This window comes from Lepisosteus oculatus, chromosome 27 (genome assembly GCF_040954835.1).
Source record: "Lepisosteus oculatus isolate fLepOcu1 chromosome 27, fLepOcu1.hap2, whole genome shotgun sequence".
Lineage (NCBI taxonomy): Eukaryota > Metazoa > Chordata > Actinopteri > Semionotiformes > Lepisosteidae > Lepisosteus > Lepisosteus oculatus.
Window position 1 is genome coordinate 4,191,302 of NC_090722.1, and position 26,539 is coordinate 4,217,840.

The window sequence follows — 26,539 nt, forward strand, 5'->3', positions numbered from 1 at the left end:
AAAACTTGCTGAGTGGTGGATCCAGCCTTTCATACTTTTTGGCCACCTCTTTATCAAATGGCCTTAATATTACACTTTTGTTTCTCTCAAATAGTAGTCTACGTTTCTGTTAGTGTGTGTTGTATTTCTACACTGACGTATGTGCTAGAATTATAGGTTGTGTAGGTCCCACTGTATGTGCAGTATAATTAGAGGGCCACCTCTCACTCTGTTTGCTTAATAATAGGGCTGCTATCTGCAGCTGAGCTCCCCTGCAAAAGGCAGCTTCAATTTTTTACTTGTGTTTCTGTGGCCTGGTTTGGGGGGTTTGTTTGTGAAGAGAGAAATGTGCCTACACACACTTAGTTAGCAAATATTTCTCCTTCTTTCATCTTCCATCCATCAACATTTAGATCACTTCCTCCAGTTCAGGGTTGTGGGGAAGCACGAGCCTATCCCAGCAAGCAACAGGCACAAGGCAGGGTTCATCCCGGATGGGGACGCTTGTCCATCGCAGGACATCACACACACACACACACACACACACACACACACACACACACACACACACACACACACACACACACACACACACACACACACACACACACACACACACACGTTGCTTGCTGGGGTAGGCTCCCGCTCCCCCATGACCCTGTATTGGAATAAGCGGTTCGACAGTGTACTCCACAGGCATGGAAGGAGTTAGATTTGTGTGGGTCTTCCACACACCAGCCACAGAAGTCCCGACACCTGAGCTGAAGTCGGAAAGAGCTCTTTGGGAAGCGATTCGGACTTTTCCCATTTTGACTCCAGAACGCAAAGACGAAAACCACAGCCTTCTTCCCGGCTGGATTCCTGCATCCCCAGACGTCTGTAGAAATCTCCCAGCACCCCATAAAAGACGACGCGACGTGAACGAACCGCAGGCAGTCGGAACGGTCTCGCGTTTTCAGCCAGTATTTCATCTGGTGTAAAGGCTTTTCTTGTGCACCGGCCAGAGTGTGGAGATGTTCTTGGCTCTCAGACACTTTTTCCCCTAATAAAATAAAAAGAAAATTGTTCCTGTTTAGGCGGTGCAGTGATGGCCCATTCCATTCCAGACCTGTGCTGTTTTTAGTAAGGAATTACTGAGCATTATCACTGATAATACTCCGCCTGGACTTGATTTCCTGGACGGTTCTCTTACGGTTCTGCGTTCATCTGGCCAGGAGTTGGGGTTTGTGTAGCTTCCGCACAACGCGGCACAAAAGGCGATTTTTCTTCTTTTCCCGTCTTTTTGTTTTTCTTCACTGTCGTCTCCCACTGCCAAGCATCCGGGACGTGTCAGGACCTGCAGTGTGAGGCAGAGCCAGGTGTGTGTGTGTGTGAGTGAGTGGTATGTGTTTTCGGAAAGGGGAAGAGAGAGAGAGGCAGCAGAGTTAGGCCACAAAAAAGAGCCCTGAGGGAGACGGAGCACAGCTTCTACCATCTCTCCACCTCCAACCCTCCCCCAGCAGAAAAAGAAAGGAGAATCACGCCCATATTTTCTACTACAGACACAAAACTCCTGCAGGCAGGCTCCTGAGGAACAGTGCCTGTGAGAGGGAGAGAAAGAGGCAGGCAGGAGGAGAGGGCGAGGGACAGGGGGACACAAGGCTTCCCAGACCCACCATTCCTCTCGCTTTTCCTCCCAAAAGGATGAGCCCGATCCCCTGTCCCGCTTCCCAGGCTCAATCCCAAAGCGGAGGCGGAGAAGGGCCGGTCCAGGAGGTGTGTCTTTGTCGCCGTCATCACCGTCGCCTGGGTCTCTGCCTCCCAGCCATGCGGGGCAGCCGAAACGTGAGCTAAACCTTGTCGGACCCTGTTCCCGGGCCGGTCGGATCCTCGCCGGCGGAGACAGGGAAAACCACGCACGGGCTCTCATGAAGAGGCTGTTCTCGTGCTCGGCGGCGCCTTCGGCTGTGAGTATGGTCCTCATCTCCCCCCCCCCCCCCGGTTCCGATCCATTTCTCATGATGAGTGGTGTGCTGGTGTGACTGAGGCCTGGGCGGCGCTGTCGCCAGGTTCTGTCGGGTCGGTATCGGTGGAGACGAGAGGCACGAGTTGTCCTCTGCCTCTCCGGCCGTGCATCCAGGTTCAGACTCAGCGGAAGCAATTGTTCCCGGCTTGCTGCCTATGTATCCATGCATCCAGAGCGGTCAAGTCTGTCTCCCGGCACCCAGCGGTCGGGGAGTCTGTAGCTCTTAGCTAGCCTGGCCAGGCGCTCTCGCTGTGCAGGTGCAGGTTTCAGGGAAATGGCAAGTCTGAAACACGCCCAGGGCTTTTCCATGGTGACATTAATTGTGTCCCTGGAATGGCAGTATCTGACAAGACTGGTTCCTCCTGAAGACAAGTCATCCACGCATTCTTTTGCCAAGTTGGTACTTGCACGTTGGATGTTTTGATTCCTGCGTACCTGGCCTGGGAAACACACCAGACCACTCACAACCACTGGGAAACCTCCAGCTTTAACATCCTTCATGTCCTTTTCCGGGAAACGTCTGTAGCAATGGAGTGGATGGCCTTTAAGGCCGATTTGGCTGCTGCTTGCAGTGGCGTTGGTGTACCAGTAGGAGGCACTCTTTCCTCCAGCCCAAATTCGAAAACAGTGCTACACTATGGTGATTGAGGAAGATTTGCTGTAGGAGGTGTGCTCTCATGATTGTTCATCACCACGTTATATATTATGATTATTCAGTCATTAAGGTACCAATTAAATTAGTGTGCTGGTTAAATTCCAAATGAAATTCTTAACAATCCTCGTCTTCCTGCTCTGGTTGAGTTGGCTAAGTGATTCCACTCTTCCCCAGTGTGTCTGCTCAGTTCAGATTGGCCTCCTGAGCCACCACCACCAGGGGGAGCTCCACACATTCGGGGGACGTTGTGAACCCTACTTACCTGTGAAGTACTTTACGAACTGTTAGAAATTTACAAACCGTTCTAGATCTCCTGGGATCTCCCATAAAGGCATTCAATGATCTAGATGTCCCGGGTTCGAGTCATGGAACTAGAGCACTGTTACTATGGTTCTCCAAGCACTCCAGGGGATGGGGGATGGGGGAGAAGGGGGTTAGTCGGCCAGGGCTCTCTTGGTGACACAGCGCCACCCTGTGACCTTCGGGGTGCTTGCAGTCCAGCAGTACTGTCGAGGTCGGACGCTCCTCTCCAGCAGATATTTGACACAGAGTATCCTGTGACGTGTTTAAAGACAAGAGGCTCAAGATGTCCTTTGGGTTACTGGGAGTTGTGAGGGCATAAGGCAGTGGATTCCTGAGGAGCCCCCAATCCAGTTATTCTTAAGGGTCGCCCCCAATCACCTCTTATTTACAGATCAGAAACCCTTGTGTAAGCAGCTGATCAATTATGCAAGTAATGCTTCAATGAAGGGAACACTGGTGGCAGAGAGCTGAAGGTGTTGACTGGTGTTCCCAGTGGTCTCTGCATCCTTGCCTTGGGCCCATTGCTTGCTGGGATAGGCTGGTGCTCCCCCACGACCCTGAATAAGAAGAAGCAGCTTGAAAATGGATAAGATAAGATAAGATCACTTTATTGGCCATATACAATTTCTTGCATTAGTAATTTGTCTTTTCGCATACCCCAGCTTGCTCTCCATGAGACACACAGACAGGGAGAGAAGCTTGGGGTCAGAGCGCAGGGAGTGATCTATGTTTCTTTGTGAGTCTTCCTGGACTCCCCTGCCTCCCTTGCCTAATGGGTCAGCAGTAATCTGCTCAGAGGGCACATGGACTGGGGGTGGGAGTCAACTACTGTGAGAAGGTTCTACTGTCAAAGCCACATGCTGCAGGTATTTAGATTAGTTGGGTTTTTATGGTGAAGTACACACGTAGTTTCTTCAGGATAAAATAACTTATTCATATTGTTTCTGCATGAATCTCAGTTTTACACTCCTGAGCCTCCCCCTCCACTCCGGTTTCTAATGCTGCTGTTGTCTGCTCACACCTGTGAGGCCACGGGCTAAGCTCAGAAGAGTCATAGGCACACAGAAAACTGGCTCGGTGTCTGTGTGTGTTTTATTAGCTGTGGGTTCGGGTGTGTGGGAGAGAGAGACAGTGAGTAAAGTGTTTTCGTAAGATTCCCTGGAACGGCTGCTGTGGCACATGTTGTCCGTGTCTGCGAGGCAGGTATTTCCAACTCTGTGGTATTCACCGAGAGCAGATCAGACGCTGGGTGTTCTGCGAAGCCAATGACGACTGAGTAACCAGCAACAATGAGGGTTTATTTTTGCCAGATGTTGTCAGGATCCCAAACTTAGCTTCAGATAGAGAGTCCAGCCCGGAAGAGAGGCAGCCCGCGGTTCTCTGACGATGGCTCTCTGCCAGTCAGATTTAAGGATGCTCACTTGCTTTCTCTAGGCAGTGCCATACTCACTACAACTGTGGTCAAGCATTCAGCATCGTCCAAGTGCTGTTAGCATCGAGGAAGGGTTACAAATCAGGATTGAAGCTCATCACACTAATCAGGTTGCTAATAGCTTATTGAAGGATCCAGAGAATCTGCTTCAATCCAAGGTACAGAGAGCTTGTTACAAGCTTCCCCCACTCTTGGTGCAAAGATGTTTTGTCAGGCCTCAGTCCTCAACATTTGTGCTCTTGATTTCCCAGCTCTACAGTGCCTTACAGACAGTGCTTGGGTCTTGGTCCAGGCAGTGGTGGTGAGTGGTGTGTTGTGTAGGATGTAACAGAAAGGCAGTTTGCTTGAGTACCGTAGCAATCCCAATGAAAATTTAACTGCAGTTTTGACTCCATTAGTTTTGGTTAATTCTTGTACTTTAACAGTTTATTCCCAAACTATTCTGTTCTTCTTATGAATGCTCACTGTTCTTCCTAATGACTGACTAAAGGCAAAGTGCATTTAGAACTGAGAACAAGATGCACTTCTTTACACAAAGAGGAGTGGGTGTCCAGAACAAGCTGTCCACCCACTACTGAAGAAGGTTCCCTTGAATCTTTCAAGAACTGACAGATGAGATCCAGCAATGGGACATCCTTGAGTGTGTGGTTTGTGCTGGGCTCAGATGACCCAACCTTTCTCCCTTCTGCGCATGACAGCTCAACAAAATCTAAGAATACTGCTGCAAATTATAGTCAAATTGTACCTCGACTCCGGTCATTATTATATTTCATTGCTGTAAAGGCCTTTACTGTAATAGCTAATCCATTTTATAACTTAACCTCCTTGTTAAGAATCCATAGAAATACATAGTATTGCACTGGCTAGATGAATTACAATCTAATAGCCTTAAAATGTTAATAAATAAAGGAACAATTCTAATATTTTTTTTTCAGGGAAATTAGAATCCAAAGAATCAAGGAGGCTGCTGGTCTTGGATTCTCCATGAAATCCGCCGGACGTAAACACCAGCCCACACAGACACCCGGGGTCGTTAAAAGACTAGATAAATTGCTTCTAATTGGCCGGAGGCGTGAGCACTTCGGCGAGTAATTACAGAGCAGCAGGGCGTCATGGCTGGAGTCAGATAGCAGCCTGTTGAGCATAATCCCCTCCGGTAATCCCTGGTCCCACAGTTCACTGCTTCATCGCTCAGGAATGACCCTGCCTGTTTGTCCGATCTTAATGCTGGAGCAATCTAAAAGCGCAAAGCCAGCCCTGCCTCGAACTGTGACTCCAAACGCTTCTCCTAACCCCAGGCCTGACCACTGCTTTAATCCTGCCAATCTCCCTCATGGCCCAGCATGCATCTGAGGAATGCAAGAGCTGTGCTGTATCGAATGTCACTGAATCAGCCCACCCTAGCGCTCCAGTTCAGCTCAGATTATTGTCATAGGTACGAGTGCAATGAAATGCTTATTTGCATGTGTGCTCCAATACAAAGACATTAAGGAAACAGCCCCAAAACATAAACACAGAACAGCAGCAGCAACAACACGTTAAATAACATACATGCAAGTAAATAACAACAAACATCACTGTGAGCCAGTGGTGGGGGTTGGGCTCAGTAATCTGACAGCTTGTGGGAAGAAACTGGCTCTGAGTCTGGACGTTCGTACTTATATGCTCCTGTAACGCTTACCAGAGGGATGGGGGGAGAAAAATGAGAAACCAGGGTGACTGGTGTCCTTAGCGATACTTCCAGCCTTCCTGAGACAGTGAGTTGTGAAAATGTCCACAACAGAGGGGAGCTGTACCCCAGTGATGGACTGGGCTGACCTGATCACCCCCTGTAACGCCTTCCGGTCAGACGAGCTACTGCCAAACCACACTGTGATCCCCCACGCGAGCACACCCTCAACAGCGCACCTGGAAAATGTGTCTGCAGCAGAGGGGAGCACAGGCGGCCACAGGGGGGCGCCAGACCTGACTGTGCCCTGGCCACCTCAAACTCTCCCAGACAACCGGGGCAGGAGGAGGCTGGGACTGGGGCCCGGTCAGAGAGCCCGCCCCCCGAGACGGCCCGGTCACCTGTTGAGTTGTGTTTTTTTGGGGGTTCCCCAGACAGAGCGGTGGGGCAAGGATGACCAGAAGCTTCTCAAGGCCGTGGACCAGGGTGATGTGGGGAAGATCTCGGCCGTCCTGTCCCGCCGGTCCGTACGCCCCACCAAGCTGGACGAGCAGGGTCGATCCTCGTGAGTCTGTTTCGGGGGCTCGATGTGAAAAGGAAGAGGGGTTATCTGAAGGACGTCCAGAGATATGCATCTAGCCTGATCCCTGAGTCTGGAGCACCAGGAAATAAGGCCCTCATTGCTTTTCTTTTCTTAATGGTTTTCCAAGAAATTGTTTTGGTAGGGCATTCATTTATAATAATAATAATTGCTTACACTTATATAGCGCTTTTCTGGACACTCCACTCAGTTTAGCTACCAACCTGCAGCTGGTAAAAACCCAAAATGGATCCAACCGCTGTGCAATGGGGGTCTGAGCTGTTTCCCTGACAGCAGGAGCATGGAGTGTGTTTACATGAGGAGATGTGTGTGTGGAAGCAGATCTGCTTGTCTGTGCAGCCTTTATTAAGCTGTTGTTTCCATGCTGTTATAGGGTATACCCAATCTATCTTCGCCAATACGGAGAACTCTCCCTTGTTTGTATTCTGCCTCCTACTCGAGGAGGATGTTAAAATTCCATGTCAAGTGTTTATTGTGTAAGTAAGCGAATTAATACAGTAACTCATTGGTTCATAATTGCATTAGTCAGTAATTGCACTGCTCACTTCATTTACCTCTCGATCAACCTCTTGCTCTTCCAATCTCTCTCTCTCTCTCCCTCTCTCATTCCCTCTCCCTCCTTTATTCGTTCAAACCTGCTTTCCCTCTGACTTACTCATCCTCTCCCCCTGCGTCCCACTCTCTCTCCCCCGTCTCTCTCAGGTTCCACCTGGCGGCATCCCGGGGGATTGTGGAGTGTCTGGACCTGATGCTGGGACAAGGAGTGGACACCCAGGCCAGAGACACAGAGGGTAAAAGCTTTGTGTTTTTTATATTCTTAGTGCATTGCTATCCAATATGACATGGGCTCTGCAACACCATCCTGAACTGCCCAGGCAAAGTGGGGGACTGGTAGACAGTCACCCCTGACACGCCCCCTCTCCGAGCTGTTCATCTTGTGATTGGCTGGGAGCTCCACAGAGCCTTACAGGTGAGTTAGCTCTGATAGGAAGAGCATGCCTTGCTGATGTCACTGCACCTGGCCAATCACAGGAGTGTTGCCTGTGCCAGCTCTCATTCAGTTTGCCACTGGACAGAGACAGCTGTGTGTGGCTTTGTCCATCAGGTTGCTGTGTTGCTCTCTCTCTTCCCAGGATGCAGTGCTCTACACTTGGCAGCGAGGTACGGCCAGCCTGAAAGCGTGAAAACTCTGCTACAGGTGAGCACTGCTCTGGTTTACAGAATGAGCAGCATAGATCAGTCCTGTGAGGAGATAATCATTACTGAGGCCCTGGAGCTCACGGGTTAGAAACAGGAAAATGAGGTTTATTTGTCCCATGGAGTAATACCATTATTTCAAATCAGAAACTGCACTAATGTAGCTGGAAAACCAGACCCCTGTACCACAGCGGGACTCCTGTATTTTTACCAGAGACCCTGGGACCTCTGTACTCCTAATAGAGTCTCTGGGTGTCTTGTTCTATTATTTAAGACTCCATATACTATTTTAAAAGCTAGGTCTCTATTCCATTAATACAATTGTGCGGTCCCTGTACTATTTATACAGACTCTGGAACACCTGATGTGTTAGAGTGAGTTCTTAATGAATGGCAATTGAGGAACTGAAGGATACTGCGGGTGTGTGAGGTGTATCTCTGTGTCTTTCAGCACAATGTGCCTGTGGACCTCACTGACAACAGGGGGCGCACTGCCCTGCACCATGCTGGTGAGCTCCTCTTCTTCTGTCATCTCTCCTTTTCCTTCTTCTTTTGCTTTTGCTAAAAGGGAAGGAAAGACATTTAGAATCATCAATATTACTCGCTTTCTGTTCCTAAAGAGTCTGGAGTCTCAGTTCACACACTCTCATGTCTCCCTGTGTTCAGTGTGTGTCTGTGCTCGTGTCTCCGTGTGTTCAGTGTGTATCTGTGCTCATGTCTCTGTGTGTTCGGTTTGTGTCTGTGCTTGTGTCTCCGTGTGTTCAGTGTGTATCTGTGCTCATGTCTCTGTGTGTTCGGTTTGTGTCTGCGCTCGTGTCTCTGTGCGTTCAGTGTGTGTCTGCGCTCGTGTCTCTGTGTGTTCAGTGTGTGTCTGTGCTCGTGTCTCTGTGTTCAGTGTGCATTCTGTGCACATGTGTGTGTGTCTGTGCGTTTGGTGTATGTCTTGCTTGTGTCTCTGTGTGGTCAGTGTGTTCCTATGTTGTTTCTTATACAGTCAATTCAGCTATAATGTGTTTTCACAGTGTGATTTGGAATGTGAAGAATTTATTACTACCAATGTCTTTTACAGTGTGTCTATTACAGGCAGTCATAAATTCTTAGCATTTATAATGCGATTGAGTGTACAGACACAAGTCTCACATGAGCAGGAATAAACACTCATGTAGGTCAACAATATCACCCATCACTGACTACTCCCAGGTTTTAGGAGCCTGAAAAGTAAAACACATATTGGAAAATGTAAAACCCCAAAAGAGGAAATAGGCAGGTTCATGCAGGAGCAGCTGGTAACTGCGTTGCAATTGTGTATGTGTGTGTGTGTGTGCAGGCTTGCCACAGTTTCTCTGCTCTGACTGGCGTGTTGTTTTTCCCAGCAATTTCGGGGTGTGTCTCCTCGGTCAGTCTGCTTTGTGAACATGGAGTCCCCCTTGAGGCCAGCGACCAGGTGAGGGTGACCTCATCTCCTCACAGCCTGCAGGCATGGAGCAGAAGGCTGCTGAGAGACGATGATGCCTTACAGATCAGATGTCAGAGCTCTATACCTGTCACCCTATATGGAGGTGTGGGGGGATGTTGTAGTCTCTTGATGTCTGATGGGACTTTGGAGTTTAATGGAAATAATGCCCCAAAAGTCGAGCCACGTCTTGGGGTGGGTGTAAAGGGGGTGGGACAAATTTAACATGCTAGTTACTATGGGAAGAGAGAATCCCCCTGATTGCTATTCTTTCACCCTTCTCCTCAGCCTGTGAAAGCACACTCCTAGTGAAGGCAAAAGACAACCAAGAGAAATTAGATCAGCAGACATATTTTCCCATCAGTCCTCTTTAGCGTGTAGTTTTTCCTGGTGGGCACGCAAATTGTTGCCGTGCTGTTTCAACAAACATCAGAATATTGCACTCAACGCCGAGATCCTGAACGCACATAAAGAATGACCCTGAACAAGCTCTTTTAAGAGGGACCTGTGTTGTCCCCAAAAGGTCCCGCAATCTCCGAATGACTCTGCAATTCGATGTGTGTCCAGCAAGCTCCAGCAGTCGGCATTCTTAAGCCTCACTTAGAATTCGTTCAAATTCCTCAGTTAAAGAAGAGCACAGAAAATCAAGCTGTAATGTTACACAGGAGACAGAACAGGGCAGAAATGGCAGACGTCCCGGGCATGAATTGTGGGACACAAAGGTACACTCTTGACAGGCGGTGACAGATTCCAGATTTGTGCGCTAGTTCCCTTGTCTTGTAAAACTGGGAGACGCTCTGAATCTTCTCACACCAGATAGACACAGCGGGGGCGAAGAGGAACTTTCCTGTTAATGTTTCTGTTCTGAAATATAAAAATTAAAGAATTCGGGGCATGAAACTTGGGGAGTTCTGGGAACAGCTGTGCGTGCTGCAAGCCCGAACCTGTCAGGTCTTATCGCCGTATCGGCTTTCTTTATAATGGAGGATATTTCTGGACATTGCCTTCTCTCTCTGCGTTATAGGTAGTGGCTGATCCCTCCTCTGCTCTGTCAGTGCACCCAGGCTCCTGGGACTGTTATTGCATTAGGGATTTGTTAAGCCTGACCTCATACTGTATGTGTCTGCAGGTGCTATAAGCAGGAGCTGTCAGGCTCCAGCAAAACAGGGGTGTGTTTGCAGAAATCGGTGTTATTTCCACCATGTTGCCGCTGGATTATAGGACAATAAATCTTTTAGATTGAGGACGACGGGCAGTGGGTGAAATAAAATGGAACAGTCTGAAAAATCTGGAACAAGGCCATCCAGGATTAAAAGCTGCAGTCATCTCATCTCGCGCGTGGGCCGACCTGATTGTGAACGTGGGATTTAGTATTCTCTAATGCTGCACGTGCTCACTGGCGCTTTGGTCCAAAACGTTCTCGGTGTTGCGCAAGAGGACGTTCTCCCGAAGCCGTCAGAGAGTACGATGGGGTCCGAAACGCTGTCTTCCTGTCAGAAGGTCACACATGAAGGTCGCCTTCCTATGACCTGATGATGTACCCCGAAAAGGATTACGGCTGCACCCCTTTTCAGCCTCTGTCAGTTTGATGGTGTGAGTGTCTTTTTTAAAACTTAGGGGTACTAGCAGTGGAAATGAGGTCACCGCTCAACCCACCGGGGCTGGGGGGGTTTCTATCCCAGGGGGGCCTGGAGGTACAGTCCCACACCTGTGGATCTGGGGGAGCCAGGAGAGGAGGCTCGGGCACCTGGCATAAGGAAATCCCCTCCCTGGAGGCTTCTGCTGGAGCCCCACCGGGCCATCCCAGGATGCACCAGCAGGACGCGAGCTCCCGGCTGCCCTGGGAAAGCTTGGGAATGCCACGGGCGGACCTGGAATCTGTTGCGGATGTCTGGTCCTCATGGCCCAGACGTCCTGGCCAAATTTCCCATTGGCCCTTACCAATCATGGCCTCCTAATAATCCCCCTCTATGAATCGGCATCATTACTGTGCTCTCCTCTCCACTGAGAGCTGGTGTGTGGGGAGCGTTCTGGCGCACTATGGCTGCCGTTGCATCATCCAGGTGGGGCTGCACCCTGGTGGTGGTGGAGGGGAGCACTGGTAAAGTGCTTTGAGTGGAGTGTCCAGAAAAGCGCTATATAAGTGTAAGCAATTATTATTATTGTTATTATTATTTTGGCACACTGGAAAACCCTGAATGAGCTCAGGCGCCAACGCAGGCCGCCACTGGGCCTTGCCTTGCTGGTGAGATGAGGGGTGGCGTTAATTACTCCCTCTCTGTGTCTGTTGCAGGAGGGGAGCACCGCGCTGATGCTGGCGGCCGCGCACAGGCGGCGGGCAGTGTGCGAGGAGCTGGCACGCAGAGGGGCGCGCTTGAATGCTGCCGACGGGCGGGGCAGGTAGGGCCACACCTGTGGGGAAGCAGTGACTCCTGCTGGCCAGAAATGCCACCCTGGATGGCACATCCCTCCACCCATTTTCTAACCCCTTTATCTAAATCTGGGCGGGGGTGGGTGGGGGAAGGGCTGGAGACTATCAGGGCAAGCAACGGGCTCAAGGCAGGGTACACCCTGGACAGGACGCTAGTCCATCACAGGGTACACAGACACACACTCACACCAGGGCCATTTTTCCCAGAAGCCAATTAACCTACCAGCTTGTCATTGGACCGTGCAATTAGATCAATCCTGGCAATCTTGATAATCTTCTTCCTATTGAGAGTCATAGGGGAGTTGGAGTTGGCAGGCATTGGGTGCAATGCAGGGTACACCCTGGACAGGGCGCCAGGCTATCACAGGGCACACACAGCCCAGACACAAACAAAGACACACCAGGACCAGTTTTCCCAGAAGTCAATTAATCCATCAGCATGTCTTTGGACTCTGGGAGGAAACCGGAGCACCTGGAGGAAAGGGTCCCCAACCTCAGCTGCTCTTTTGGATGTGCATCTAGAGTAAGCTTGTGCACTTGAGTCGAGAACATGCAAGCTCCACACAGACAGGCGTTCCCAGGCCAGAATCAAACCCAGGACCCTGGAGCTGCGAGGCAGCAGTGCATCAGTTTGTCATTAGTAGTAGTGAAGCAGACGTCTGTCCAGTGGAACCCACACTTTAAGGAATATTCCCGCCTTCTCAATGTACAGATTGTGTGTTTAGGATGTACAGCAAATATCTTAGCGTTGTAAGGCTTAAATCTGCAAAATAAGTATAGAAGCAGACAAAACTGTTGCCTATGTCTCTTTTAAGGTCTTGTTAGATCTTAGATGTTGGATCTTTAGATCTTGTCGGGAAGATAGTAATGAGAACTGACCTCAAAGACGATAGTTGTGGGTGAGTGTGTCACGCAAGTTTCAGCGAGCGCTTGTCTGATGTCTAGCTGTGGGTGTGTGTCAATGTCAGAGTGCGTGTCTGATGCAGATTGCCATGGTAGAAATGCTATGGAGGGCAGTGAGGCACATGTACCACCAAACCCTACTGTGTCAGTCTTGTGTAGGGTTGTGTCTACGCAGGAGCTGTCCAAGGGGGGGTGTACGTGGGCACGCTTGTGTGTCCCAGTCACACAATGGTCCTCTTTACAGGACCCCACTGATGCTGGCAGCAGGTGCAGGGTGTTTGGACACAGTGGCCGGGCTGCTGAAGTTGGGTGCCGACCCCACACCCCTAGACCAGCTGGGTAGAGATGCTGTCCACTATGCCAGGGAGGCTGAGAAGCACGAGATCTCTGGTCTGCTGAGTGCTCCGCACCAGGTGCCTGCAGGTAACAAATTACTGAGCGCAAGTTACCCACCTCTCTGCTTATCACTTCCTATTGATCCACTGGTCTCTACTGGAACGAACTCAGTTGATCTTTTTATATTAAATAGCACTAAAAAATGAAAGGTATTGACACATACTGTACCGCAGCCCTGAGGATGACTTCAGGGCCAACAGGGAAACAGTGGGTTTAAACCTGGAAACAGGAGGTGTGTCTTTACACAAAGGGTGGTGGGGGTCTGGAGCAAACTGGCCAGTCCTGCCAAATGAGCTAGATGTACCAAATGTTTGTATTTGTAACCTTTTCCTGTTCGCTATTGTGTTGTCTGCTCCAATACGCTGTCCTTTGTCCTTCCAGGACCAGAAGAGGTGACATTATACAATGCAGAGAACACAAGGGTAAGGCAGTGATGATGAAGAGGTGACTCCTTGAGCAATGTCATAGAGCAGTTCATCATCTTCAGCATAATAGGAATAAACAAGTGCAGACAGGACTCCCTAATACTCTTCTGACTGATCTGGCCTTTCTTGTCCAATTGGCTTCTGCAGACTCAGTGATGTCCTCTTGCCTTCCTTTAGAATGTCTTCATTTTAATTGGTCTTGCTCCCTTGATTCAGTATGTTATTTCCTTGGTTTAACAAACTTTCTTTTCTGTGTGTCCAGTCCATTTCCATTTTAGTGTCTTGACTCTTGATAATCATGGTGCATATTCTTAAACTTGTATAAATCACACTTTACAAAGTGATGCACAACAACATGTCAGTGTTTGAATAGTATAGGAAAGGGTGATGCAAATGAAATGAAATGTCAAATGATTATGTTAAGAATAGATATTCATTCTCGGGCCTCTTCAAAGGGAATCCCCAGTGTCGCAGTTGAGCCGATGCCTGGGGAGGTCGCAGAGGAGGAGGCCACAGACCGGCACTTGAGGCCCAGGCAGGAGGAGAGCAGGGAGGCCGCCCAGCTGAGACGGGAGCTGAGTCTGAGAGGGAGGCGGTGCGAGACCCTGGCCAGGGAGGTCGATGCCCTGCGAGGCAGGCTGAGGCAGCAGGCCGGGGCTCTGCAGGCCGTGCTGGAGCAGGAGGGGGAGGGAGGTGGAGAGGGAGAGGCGGAGGAGCTCCTGGAGAGGCTGGCCGCACTCCTGCGGGAGAGGAGAGGGAGCAAGGGGAGTCCGAGGAGGCCGGAGGACGTGAGGAGGGAAGTGGAAGTGAAGAGGAGGAAGAAAAGAGAGGTACTTCCTTTGGGAGAGAGACTGAACTGTCTCACTATTCACAGTCTTGCTGTGAATGGCTCCGTCAAAGGGGGGGGCACCCCTTTTCCTGGAGAACCGGTGCCCAGCAGGATTTAGAGGGATCTAGGATGGAAATTTACCCTAAAAATCTGAATACCAAAGCTAACATTGCCTATTAGCTCACTGATTGGCAACAGCTTAGATCAGACAAAACTCCAGAGCACAGTAGAAGAGCTGCCCCACTCTGCCAAACAACTGATTCAGAGACGGGGTTTCTAGGCGTTTTGCACCATTTTTAGCCTGCTGTTTCAATGTATCCAAGATGTGTTTAGGTTTTTTGACCTGCCAGGGCCTGGGACACATAGCGACAGAATTCCGGTTCCAGAATCCCTGAGCTTCACTCAGGCCCTGGCTTGTTTCCAGGTGTACAAGTACGAACTTCAATGAGGGTATTGAATCATGTGTTTTGGGAATCACAAGTATTTACAGGCTCAGCAAACTCAGATGTTTACTGTCTTAGGAAACCTAGATTTTATAGTCTTAGGAAACCCAGTTTTATACAGGCCTAGGAAACCCAGATATTTTCTTTTGGCAACCCTGACCACATTACACAACATTACATTACACAACATTTCTTGGCTTAGCCCTCCTCAGACACAGTGAGCATTGCCCAATCCAACAGTGTGATTGTGCTCTTGGCCTGGGGGAGCTGACTGAGCCCCTGTGTGATTGTGCTCTTGGCCTGGGGGAGCTGACTGAGCCCCTGTGTGATTGTGCTCTTGACCAGGGGGATCTGACTGAGCCCCTGTGTGATTGTGCTCTTGGCCTGGAGGAGCTGACTGAGCCCCTGTGTGATTGTGCTCTTGGCCTGGAGGAGCTGACTGAGCCCCTGTGTGATTGTGCTCTTGGCCTGGGGGAGCTGACTGAGCCCCTGTGTGATTGTGCTCTTGGCCTGGGGGAGCTGACTGAGCCCCTGTGTGATTGTGCTCCTGGAGCAGAGCGTGGAGGAGGAGCGCCTGGAGGCGGCGCAGAGGCTGGAGGAGGCCCTGGAGGGCAAGAGTAGCGCGGAGAGGCGGCTGGCCGAGATCGAGGGCCACCTGGAGAACATGCGGGCCGTGCTGGGGCAGTACGAGACGCGCAAGAGGATGCAGAGCACCGTCATCGCCGACCTGGAGGGGCAGGTCCGGGTCTGCGGGGGCGGAGGGGTGGTGTGGTGTCCGTGTGCTTTGTTTTAGGAAATAGCTGTACTGATCTGCTAAAATTCCTACCGTTCCTTATTAGATTATATAGACAGCTGAGAGTCCAGCAGTATGCTGGCATGCTGGCACTAAGTCTTAAAGGCTCGCTGTTTGTCTTCATCCATGAGAATGCATGCAGTTAGATCAATCCTGGCAATCTTGGTAATCTTCTTCCTTTTTAGAACCGTAGAGGAGCTGGAGGCTGACGTGGCGAGCAATGGGCGCAATGCAGGGTACACCCTGGACAGGGCGCCAGGCCATCACAGGGCACACACAGACCAGACTCACACACAGACATACTCACACCAGGGCCAGTTTTCCCAGAAGCCAGTTAACCCACCAGCATGTCTTTGGACTGTGGGAGGAAACTGGAGCACCTGGGGGAAGGGGTCCCCAACCTCAGCTCCTCTTTTGGATGTGCATCTAGAAAAAGTCAAGAACATGCAAACTCCACACAGACAGGCACTCCTGTCTATGGCTCGACTGGTAGTCTCTATAAGAGCACCAATCCACTCTGATTCAGATGAAAAGTTCCCGGTCTATATATACGTACAGCGGTGGCCCTAAAGCTCTGTGTCTTGTACTGTAGATCTCCGAGTCGGCGGTGGAGAAGGAGGCGCTGGAGTCGAGGCTGCAGGAGCTGGAGCGGACCCTGCAGGAAGAGAGGCAGCGGGCTCAGGGCAGCGTGCCCGGGGGGCAGCTGGAGAGAGGCAGGCAGGTGCTGGGGGGCACCATCGCGGAGCTGAGGGCGCTGCTGAGGGAGGTGAGGCAGAGCTACCGCGAGGCCGTCGGCGAGCGCGTGTCGAGGCGGAGGCTCAGCGAGGCACTGCAGGGGGAGCTGGACAGGCTCAAGGTGAGCAGGGGGCACCCAGGGTCCGTGAAAAATCGAGAACGCCTTAAAGGGGAACCGCAGTTCCCATTCCTCAGACGGGTTATTAAATCTCGTTGACATAATTCATTACGGGTGGAGAGGTGGCTCTGTGGCTCAGGATCTGCGTCTGTGGCTGGAAGGTTGCCGGTTCAAATCCCGCAGCCGGCAGAGGAATCCTACGCCGTTGGGCCCCTGAGCAAGGCCCTTCACCCCAGCTGCTCCAGGGGCGCTGTACAATGGCTGACCCTGCGCCCTGACCCCCAGCTTCTCTCCCTGTCTGTGTGTCTCATGGAGAGCAAGCCGGGGTCTGAGAAAAGATGAATTCTTAATGCAAGAAATTGTATAGGGCCAATAAAGTGATGTTATGTTATGTTAATCGACAGTATAGAAGAATTTGACAAATTTCGAATTGAGCACAAAATTGCAAATTTTGTGAAAGAGCTGTAAGTCTCCATGTTGTCGCAAACGTGCATTTGAGTTCCCATGAACGCTGCCCTTCCTGCTCACTAGTCACTGTACTGACTGATGCACTGTGATGTACGAGTGAATGAGTGCAGGCTGTGCAGCAGACTCTTCACCGCAGAAATGTTCCACCGTGACCTGCAGGCAGAGTTAACAAGTTAAAACTGTGGTGAAATCTTAGGAAAGCTGGCTGGTGTAAGGAATCCAAGTGTGGAAGTAGGAGGATCCTCTGCAGACGAGAGAGAGAGAATAGAGGCAGCAAGAACACAGGTGTCCAATCCAAATCGTCAGACGTGTCCGTGGTCAAGAGAAAGACTAAGTCCAAAAAGCCGAAAGGGTTTTTTCAAAAGGGCGAGGTAGGAGAGTACCTAGCGGAGAGTAGAGAGTTGAGGGTGTAAATAGAGCTGAGTGCAGAACGGTACAGCGGGTGGTGATGGTTTAACACGCGCTGGGACTCTTGTTGTGATTAGTCTGCTGCTGGAACTGATTTGTGGGTAGATCTCTGATGACTGGCGGTCGTGACAGTTGGGAGCTAAATGTGACTGGAAAGGTGGTGCACTAAGTGACCCTGGGGCCAAAGATTTGAGCTGATTTTAGTCTCCCCTGTTTCTCCGCCCTGCAAGGGAAAACTGGGGTCCGACTACGTCTCACTGGAGGACCACCAGCGGTGCAAGGCATCGTGGGAGACCACCGTGCAGGAGCTGGAGCGGCTGACGCTGAAGCTCACGGCGCAGAACCAGCGCCTGCGCGGCGAGCTGGGGCGCCGGAGCCCCAAAACCGACGGGCCGGAGCCGGCCCACCCCCGGCGCCGGCAGGACCGATCCTCGCGCCCCGTCTCCGTGGGCGACTTCGGCAACGCCCAGGCTGTCCCGGGCCAGATGCGGCCCTGGAAGTCGGAGAAGGGGCTGTGGGAGGGGCCGAATGGAACGGGGCCGGGGAACGGGGAGAAATTCATTCTGCACGGCCTGGCGGTGTACCCCCAGTTCTCCCCCCGAGCCAGCGACCTCAGAGCCAGTCTGGGACCCCCGACTGGAGCTCCCTTCCCCGCCCCCGGAGGAGAATCCGGGCTCTGGCGGAAGCGGATGGGCCGGATTTTCCAGCCCCTCTCTCCGGAAAGCCCGGGGGGCGCCCCCGAGTCCACGCCGGCCCCCGCAGGCAGCCAGGACTACTGCCGGGACGAGGGCCAGCGCCGGTCCCCCACCGGCGGCGCCGAGGGAGAGCTCGCGGAGGAGCAGCGGAGACGAGCGGTGTCGCAGCTGGAGGAGGACCTGGCCGGAGAGAAGGAGGTAAGTATATCGAACCCGGGTCCAGCACACAGGGACTACTCCTCCAAAGGAGTAAATCTTTAGTCTATGGGCTCCTCTTCTCAGTAGATCACTCCTACACTACAATTCACTCCTACATTACTTTAGGGCCAGCGCTTACAGTATGTTTATAGACAGGGATCTTTTCATCTGAATCAGAGAGGATTGATGTATTATGTTCTTATAGAGATTACCAGTCGAGCCATAGGCAGACCTGGGGTGCTGTCTGTGTGGAGTTTGCGTGTAATGGGGATCCTCTCCAACACCACCAGTGTGCAGCCCCACCTGGATGATGCGCCAGTCCGCTCCCCACACACCAGCTCTCGGCTCTCAGGGAGGAGAGCAGAGTGATGAAGCCAGTTCAGAGAGGGGGGTTATTAGGAGGCCATGATTGGTAAAGGCCAGGGAGGAAATTTGGCTGGACACTGTGGTAACACACCTACTCTTTTCGAGAAACACCCTGGGGTTTTTAATGCCCACAGAGAGTCAGGACCTCGGTTTTATGTCTCATCCGAAGGACAGCGCCTTTTTACAGTACAGTGTCCCCGTCACTATACTGGGGCATTAGGACCCACACTGCAGGGTGAGCGCCCCCTACTGGCCCCACTAACACCTCTTCCAGCAGCAGCCTGCTTTTCCCAGGAGGTCTCCCATCCAGGTACTGACCAGGCTCACACCTGCTGAGCTTCAGTGGCCTGCAGACTGTGAGTTGCAGGCTGATACTGTTACTGACTTTTAAGGCTTTAAAAGATCTGTCTCCTTCATACCTCTCTGAACTCCTCCATGTATACACTCCAACCTGTAGGCTCCGCTCAGTTGAGGCTGATCCCTTGTTCACTGTACTAGGGACTAAATCTCGGACTCTGAGAGCCTTCTGCCTTTCCTCTTGCTGCTCCATTGTTATGGAATGCCCTTACCTCAGACTCTATAGGAAACATATTCCTCGACTCTCTTCAAATCCAAACTCAAAACCCGCCTTTCCACCAGGGCCTACGTCTGATTGCCCTGAATTCGATCCTTATGAACCCGTTCTCATCTTTTTTCTTTCTTGTGCTTTTCATTGTGCTTCTTTTGTCTTTTTCTTTATCGTCACGTACAGCGTCCTAGAGCTTGGAAAGGCGCTTTAAAAATAACAGTTACAGCCCGCGAGAGAGCGCAGTCTAGACTCCACCAGTAACTCACTCCTGGAAAGCTGATCCAATTAGCTGAACGTCGTGCCGAATAAGTCCTAGGAAATACAGTGATCTCTGCTATTACGCGAGTTTCCAAAACACGAGTTGGCTCCTTACGCAATTGGTAAATAGGGAAAAGATGTCTGTATAACGAGAAACTCACATGGGTTCATCCCCGACATGTTTACGTTTCGCATCACGGGGTGACACAACTGAAGGCGGGGGTCCACGAAGGAATACATATGATGCTCACTGCTTTGTTTTGGAAGTGCTAATTGGGAGGCGCTCCTCAGTTTTCCTGCTGTTTTCACGGAATCTCCTGCATTGCCGTAAATATGAGCAGACAAGGTGGCAAGAATGTTGTCTTAAACGTGTGCTGGCGATACAATTTCAGGGGGTGAACTTGATGTGTATTTAAACTGCGCTAACGTTTGCATTCGGATCTTTATTAAATTTGGCAGAGCTTTGGTTAGGCATTTGGTTAGGTTCTGAGTGGTCTGCCCCAGCCCTGTTTTTCCCATAAGCCCTGTTATTTTTATTGGGCGATTTTGCACAACGCGAGGTTTAACCTCGCGACGGCAGAGACGCCTGCACTGGAGCCTGGGACCTGTGACCTGAGCCGGGGGCTTTCGGCAGCACGTGCCCCCTGTGCTAGCACGTGCCCTCCGGTGTAGCGAGGCTTGACCTGTGTCCGCAGGTCTCCGGGAAGCTGCGGGCCAGGCTGGAGCGGCAGGACGCCGAGATCCGAGCCCTGGGGGACTGCTTCCCCCCCGACCCCCAGGAGGCACAGGAGGAAGGGGGGGGGGACGGCTCGGGGACGGGGTTCCAGTCGCGGGCGGTGGAGGCGCTGTTCGTCAAGGTCCGCGGCCTGGTTCAGAGGCACCAGGAGGCCCAGGCGGTGCTGCGGGCCCAGGCGGCCCAGCTGGCGGAGCTGGCCGAGGCCCGGCGCCGGCCCCCCGCCCCGGAGCAGGCCGGCGGGGGGGAGACGATCAGCAGGGCGGAGCACCAGCGGGCCGTGGCCGGCCTGGAGAGGGAGCTGGGCGGCCTGCGCGCCGAGGTGGAGGGCTTGACGGGGGACCTGGGCCGGAGGAAGGCCGAGGTGGGCCGCCTGCAGGCCGAGGTGCGCGGCCTGGAGGCGCGGGGGCGGAGCCAGCTGGCGGAGGCCGAGGGGCAGGCGGCCGCCCGGCAGGGGGAGCTGAGGCGCCTGTCCGCCCAGTGCGAGGCCGCGCGGCGGGAGGCGGCCGAGGAGAGGCGGCGGGGCGCGGAGCTGGGCGGCCGCGTGGCGGCCCTGGAGGCGCGGCTGGGGGAGAGGGAGCGGGAGGCGCGCGGGCTGATGGAGAACGTGCTGCTGCTCCGCTCCAGGGAAGAGAAGCTCAGCAGGGCCTGCCAGGACAAGACCCACACGGTAGGCTCGACCGATCAGCCGTCGCCCGTCTCTCAGATCACCCATCGCTGGGTAGGACAGGCAGTAACAATGAACCTCATTCTGCAGCTTTAATCCCCGAGGATCCCAGACACCCAGGGATCTCAGATCCCTGAGGATCCCAGACACCCAGGGATCTCAGATCCCTGAGGATCCCAGACACCCAGGGATCTCAGATCCCTGAGGATCCCAGACACCCAGGGATCTCAGATCCCTGAGGATCCCAGACACCCAGCTTTAAGTATAAGGAACTAGTAGTAGGTTTATTCCATGCTGAAAAGAGAAGAGATTAAACACAACATTTCGGCTGTGAATAAACCTATTACTTGCAGAATACGCATGCCGATGCAGCTGCCCACCTGAACTGGTTTAAATATAAGGGCCCATTTCATTCCCCGCTGAAGTGCTGCTCCTCTTGGGGGGCCCAGCAGCCCTGCTGCCCAGCAGATCAGGGGGAGGGGTGAGAAACTGCAGCGCCAATTGAATCAAGGGGGGGGGGGGACAAAGCGTGCAAGCGCCACCTACTGGTCCACCAGCACCACTTCCCGTAATAATTGAGCTTTCCTCAGTAGTTTCTCATCCCAGGTCAGGCTCACGTTTTCCTTAGCTCCTGATCAGACTGCAAGCTAGGAGCACTGGACTTCACAGGTATGAGAACGTAAGACAGGCTACAAAGCGGCTTAGTCTGAGTGCTGTCATCATGCAGCCTTTCTCGAGATCTAGGAAATTATTTGGGCAAATTAGAGAAAAAAGTGCAGGAAAATGAGCCCCAGACCTGTGAAGTCTCGGCAGGGGAATATGTGCTCGTGATCTGTGTTGTCCAGATGGTGGTGAGTAACATCCTAGTATAGACAAGCACCTCAATCCCTGACACCCCAGCAGCTCCTCCCCACCTCCCCAGACAAGAAGAGGAAATCGGCTCACGGGTTTTCAAAAGTCGCCCGGTTCACACCACTGTTCGGCCAGCCTGAAACCCAGACATCTCCCTTTCCTGCTCCCAGATCAGTGTGCTGCAGTCAGAGCTGGAGACCCTGTCGACCCAGACAGCCTCCCTCAGAGAAGAGACGCGCTTGCTGAGGGAGCAGATCCAGGTGAGGTCAGATGGGGGGGGGGCATGTGCGTGTGTGGAGGGGCGTGAAACCAGACAGATAATAGGGATGGAGAGAGGTGGTGGTGGAGGAATAGACATGAGTGTGTTTGTGCCTCCTCTCTTTTGTGCTTGGCATTGTGTTGTTGTTGCATTATCTCTAAGTCAAGTTCACATTGCCACTTTCAGAAGCACATTGAATGGATACATTCTGAAACAGAATCTATGGAGATGGAGCACAGTTGGTGCTGGTGAAGTTTAAAGGAGAACTGCAATGTTATTTTTATGGTTCGGGGGTTAGAAGGAATCAGCATTGATGAGTGCATTACAAACCACAATGAAAGTAAATGTACACAGCATCATGTAAAACTTCCAATTTACATCACAAAATAGACAAAATTTTCAGGGATGCACAGCATCATGTTCTGCGAGTCAGAATGAGGCAACAAAACTTCCAGTGATGTGAAGCAGCCATATTACACTGTAAACAAGCAGGTTTGTGAATACATCTCCTTTAATCCAATAGAAATATTGCCCTCGACTTCCTCGACCATCCACCCATTTTCTGACCACTTCATCCAATTTAGGGTTGTGGGGAGCTGGAGGCTATCTCAGCAAGCAATGGCCACACGAGAGCTGCATCCTGTCAATCCATTAATTACTGAACTGAGCCTTAATTGCCTAATTACCCCAGATGGTAAAGACCACTACATTATTTAAAGATTTGAGACTAAGGCTTGCAATAGAATTGAATAAAGCAAGAGTTGTCTTTAGAATAATACACCCCTGTAAAGTTTTATTAAGGAAAGACACACCACCTGTGCCAGTTCTGTCTGCTGTCTGTTGTGGGTGGGGAGGTCTTTATGACCAGGATCTGCCTCTGTACCCTGTATCAATGTTCAGGGGAGGGGAGAAGGGGGAGTCTATGGACAGGGGTTTCTCCTGTAAAACAATACAGCTCCCTTGCAGAGACCAGACCCTTTGGGTTTCAAGTGGCTGAGGAGCAGTCTGAAACTGGCGCATGTGAGAGAGATCAGCACTGCAGCTCGGCTGCTGTGTCCCTCACCGCTGTTTGTGGGCTGAGCTGGGCTGAGCTGCAGCAAGTCTTGGCAGTGTGAAGGAGATGCCCTGGCACTGCACAACGGAGATAATAAAGATAACGAAGGGGAAAAGGGCATCCTGCCCGTGAGACTCGCTCTTAATCCTGGTTACTGATTGATCCCAGGAGCTCATCACAGTATTCCTTAGAAAATCCCAGATGAGTCCAGTTTAGCGTTCACTGTGCCGGGAATTCGCTGGTAGCCCACACCCACCCAGGCACTCTCTTCTTCTTTTCCTCTTCCTCCCTCTCCTTCTCTCTTCCTTTCCCTCCCCTCTCCTCCCTTGCCTTCTCTCTTTCACCACTCCTCTTTGGGAATTAGAGCCTGCCATTTTGGCTGCACAGTGGTACAGTCGCACAGTGCGTTGCTGTCTTGTGGCAATGGGGCCCCGGGTTCAATTCCGGACCTGGGATGGTGCTGTCTGTGTGGAGTTTGCATGTTCTCACCGTGTTTGCATGGGTTTCCTTTGAGTGTTCCAGTTTCCTACTGAAGTCCATGCTGGTAGGTTAATTGGCTTCTGGGGAAATTGGCCCTGGTGTGAGTGTGTGCCTGCCTGTGTCTGTTCTGCAGTAGACTGACGTCCCGCCCAGGGTGTATCCTGCCTTGCACTTGCTGCTTGCTGGGATAGGCTCTGGCTCAGGCTCCTGCCCTGTACTGGGTAAAGCATTTAGAAATGGATGCATATTTTGGCTCTCCGGATATCTCTCTGTGCTTTTTTGAGATTGGGGTTACATTGCAAGAATAAGCTGTTTGGGGAGCCTGCATATTTACCTTTAAGCAGCTTATTTATTGATGAACTCCTGGGAGATTGCTTCAGCAATACGTTGGGTGATTTGTCGCAGACATCCATACCTCCTGGCGTAAAGATGTGCCTCCTGTGTTTAGTACCAATAGCAAGCGTCCTTTAAGCGGTAACTGGGAAAGCCTCAGAATGGCAAAATGCTTTTTTTTCTTCACTTAATCCCAGCTGGAATTTCCCTCTCTTTGCAAGGACGTCAGGAAACAACATCGGGACATAGTTTCAGTGTACAGGACTCACCTGCTGAGCGCAGCACAGGTAATGTCCATAAAGATACATGTTCTCTCACAGGCAGACACACAAATGCATTTAGTGACTAAGCCTGCTGTAGACGTAATGCATTGGTCACCCCCAGTTTCTGGTCACAAAATAATAACCCAAACCTGGACAATCGTTGATTCCCCAGGACAATTCCTGGTTCTGCAGAGCCACACTCCAGAGCATTTTAATTGGCCACCTTACAAAGACCTGGAGATCATGTAATTGTTTTATCTATATATAGCAAATAATCCATGCGATGAGTCAGTAATTTGTTATGGGCAAGCTGGAAACCTTCGGGTAAGGAAAAAACGTTTTTTTTCCAAATCATCCCTCAATTAAGCATCTTAATTTTACAGATTCAAACTATTTGTTCCACATCTTTAGAACGTTTCAACATTTCAGTGCGTGATCTGTGAATCCTGCTGCCACTCTGGCACTTAACGGAACAGACAGGTCCCACAGCGCCACCCGGTGGTGGGCAACAGTAATAGCCTTTCTTCTTCTGCAGGGAATGATGGACGAGGAGGTCTACTCCATGCTTCTGTGCATCCATGGCATGCAGAGAGAGGCTGTGTGCTGAGAGACTGACACCATCCCCACTCCCACAATGCACTCCTCCAAGTCAGAGCCCACACTTCCCCTTGACCAATAAGGACTGTGGAAGACAGCAGACGTGCATGGAGAGGGTACTGTGATTGATGGACACTGTGGTCTAAGACAGCAGCATATGAAGGCACCCAGATCCCTGTATATGAAGCAGTCCTGACTGATCACTGTTACCATGTTTTTCTCCATATCAAACTGAAGCCTGTTCACTGATGTCTCTGGTTTCTCCTTACACTGTGACATAACCACAAAAAGTGCTGAAATGTTTGTTCTTCAGATTAAATGTCTCACTCTGATTGGGGGTGATTGCACTTTGTTTTTCACATAATCTTACACTGCTCCAAACTTTTACGTTTTTTGCACGTTTATCCCTTTCCATAAAATAATTTAAAATTGCTTTGGATCAAGTGCATTCTCATATGTTGGCTTCAGGCGTGTTACCCCAGCATCGTGACCAAATTCCCCCCCTGGCCCTTACCAATCACAGCCTCCTAATAACCCCCCTCTCTGAACTGGCTTCATCACTCTGCTCTCCTCCCTGAGAGCCGAGAGCTGGTGTGGGGAGCGGACTGGCGCATCATCCAGGTGGGGCTCTACACTGGTGCTGGTGGAGGGGATCCCCATTACATGCAAACTCCACACAGACAGCACTCCAGGTCTGCCTATGGCTCGACTGGTAATCTCCATAAGAACATAATACATCAATCCTCTCTGATTCAGATGAAAAGATGCCTGTCTATATACATACTGTAAGCGCTGGCCCTAAAGTAAAGTAATGTGCTTTGAGTGGAGTGTCCAGAAAAGAGCTGTTTGAGTAAAGCACTACATTACTACTGATGTCTGCCGTTGTGCTCTGCTGCCACCTGCTTGCTTGTCTTGTAAAACACACCCAACTGGTTGTTTGATGGAGACATCAAAGATCAATCACCAATTTGAAGTTATAAAAGGGTGGATTATGATGCAAGAGTGCTGTGCTTCATGCCCTTGACTTCATAATTCTGGTAACAGAGGTCACCTCCAACTGATAATGTATTTGCTACAAATGAAAGAAAATGCATTCTGATTGTGATTGCACTGGATAGTTACATCTCATTTCCTATCAGCAACATATCCCAGCTGCCCCTGTCATGGGTTCACTGTGGCCAGGGGGTGTGTGTCTTCAATGCCCTGGTGTGATTAGCTGGCCAGGGGGTGTGTGTCTTCAATGCCCTGGTGTGATTAGCTGGCCAGTGTGTGTGTGTGTGTGTGTGTGTGTGTGTGTGTGTGTGTGTGTGTGTGTGTGTGTCTTCAATGCCCTGGTGTGATTGGCTTGCCCGGGAGATGTGTCTTCAATACCCTGGTGTGATTGGCTGGACAGGGGAGATGTGTCTTCAATACCCTGGTGTGATTGGCTGACCAAGAAGTGCTTTTCAGTCAATTTCAATCAGTCAATGATTGGCTACCCAATATACTGTCAATCACAGTCTAGGCATTTGTCATTTGTCACTTGTCACTACTTTGAGCCCTCATATTAATCCTCATAAGAATTTGCTCCCTTAGACAAAATTCCCTTTTACTATTAAAGTGTAGTTTCACATGTTCCAATAGGAACAAGTGAAGGTTTATTCCATGCGGGAAAGAAAACAGACACAACGTTTTGGCTGCAGAGCATCTTGTGGACACAAAGAAGGCTCCACAGCTGAAACGTTGTGTCTGTTTTCTTTCTAGCATGGACTAAACCTTTACTTGTTCCTTTGCAGCCTACGCATGCTGACGCAGCCACGTACTTACGGGGGTACTCAGCCCAGGTCTTGGGGAGCCCTGGTCCAGTCAGTCTGAGAGGTCACCTGTTTCTTAAATCTAGCAACCCCTGTGAGCTACTGATGAATCAAGCAAGCTGTCTGTTCATTTGAGAGAACTCGGGTCCTTGAGGCCTGAGGATTATGAAGTTTTTCATTT

General features: G+C 51.1%; 1 protein-coding gene across 4 annotated transcripts; it reads left to right on the forward strand.

The window, feature by feature from the left end:
- The first annotated feature begins 1,444 nt into the window (after positions 1–1,444).
- Positions 1,445–24,897, forward strand: LOC107075450 (ankyrin repeat domain-containing protein 35). Of its 4 annotated transcripts, none has more exons than XM_069185090.1 (17): positions 1,445–1,925; positions 6,478–6,608; positions 7,347–7,435; positions 7,778–7,842; positions 8,292–8,349; positions 9,214–9,284; positions 11,587–11,693; positions 12,872–13,050; positions 13,405–13,445; positions 13,904–14,278; positions 15,277–15,459; positions 16,106–16,279; positions 17,473–18,135; positions 20,023–20,730; positions 21,750–21,839; positions 23,903–23,992; positions 24,504–24,897. In XM_069185090.1, the coding sequence occupies exons 1-17, from the start codon at positions 1,887–1,889 to the stop codon at positions 24,573–24,575; spliced, it is 3,135 nt and encodes a 1,044-aa protein (XP_069041191.1). In that variant the 5' UTR covers positions 1,445–1,886; the 3' UTR covers positions 24,576–24,897. The 4 variants fall into 4 exon arrangements, with proteins under 4 accessions (XP_069041191.1, XP_069041188.1, XP_069041190.1 ...); XM_069185087.1 differs by having other exon boundaries at positions 1,446–1,925; positions 16,106–16,369; XM_069185089.1 differs by having other exon boundaries at positions 1,446–1,925; positions 16,106–16,369; positions 23,935–23,992.
- The last annotated feature ends 1,642 nt before the right edge of the window (positions 24,898–26,539 follow it).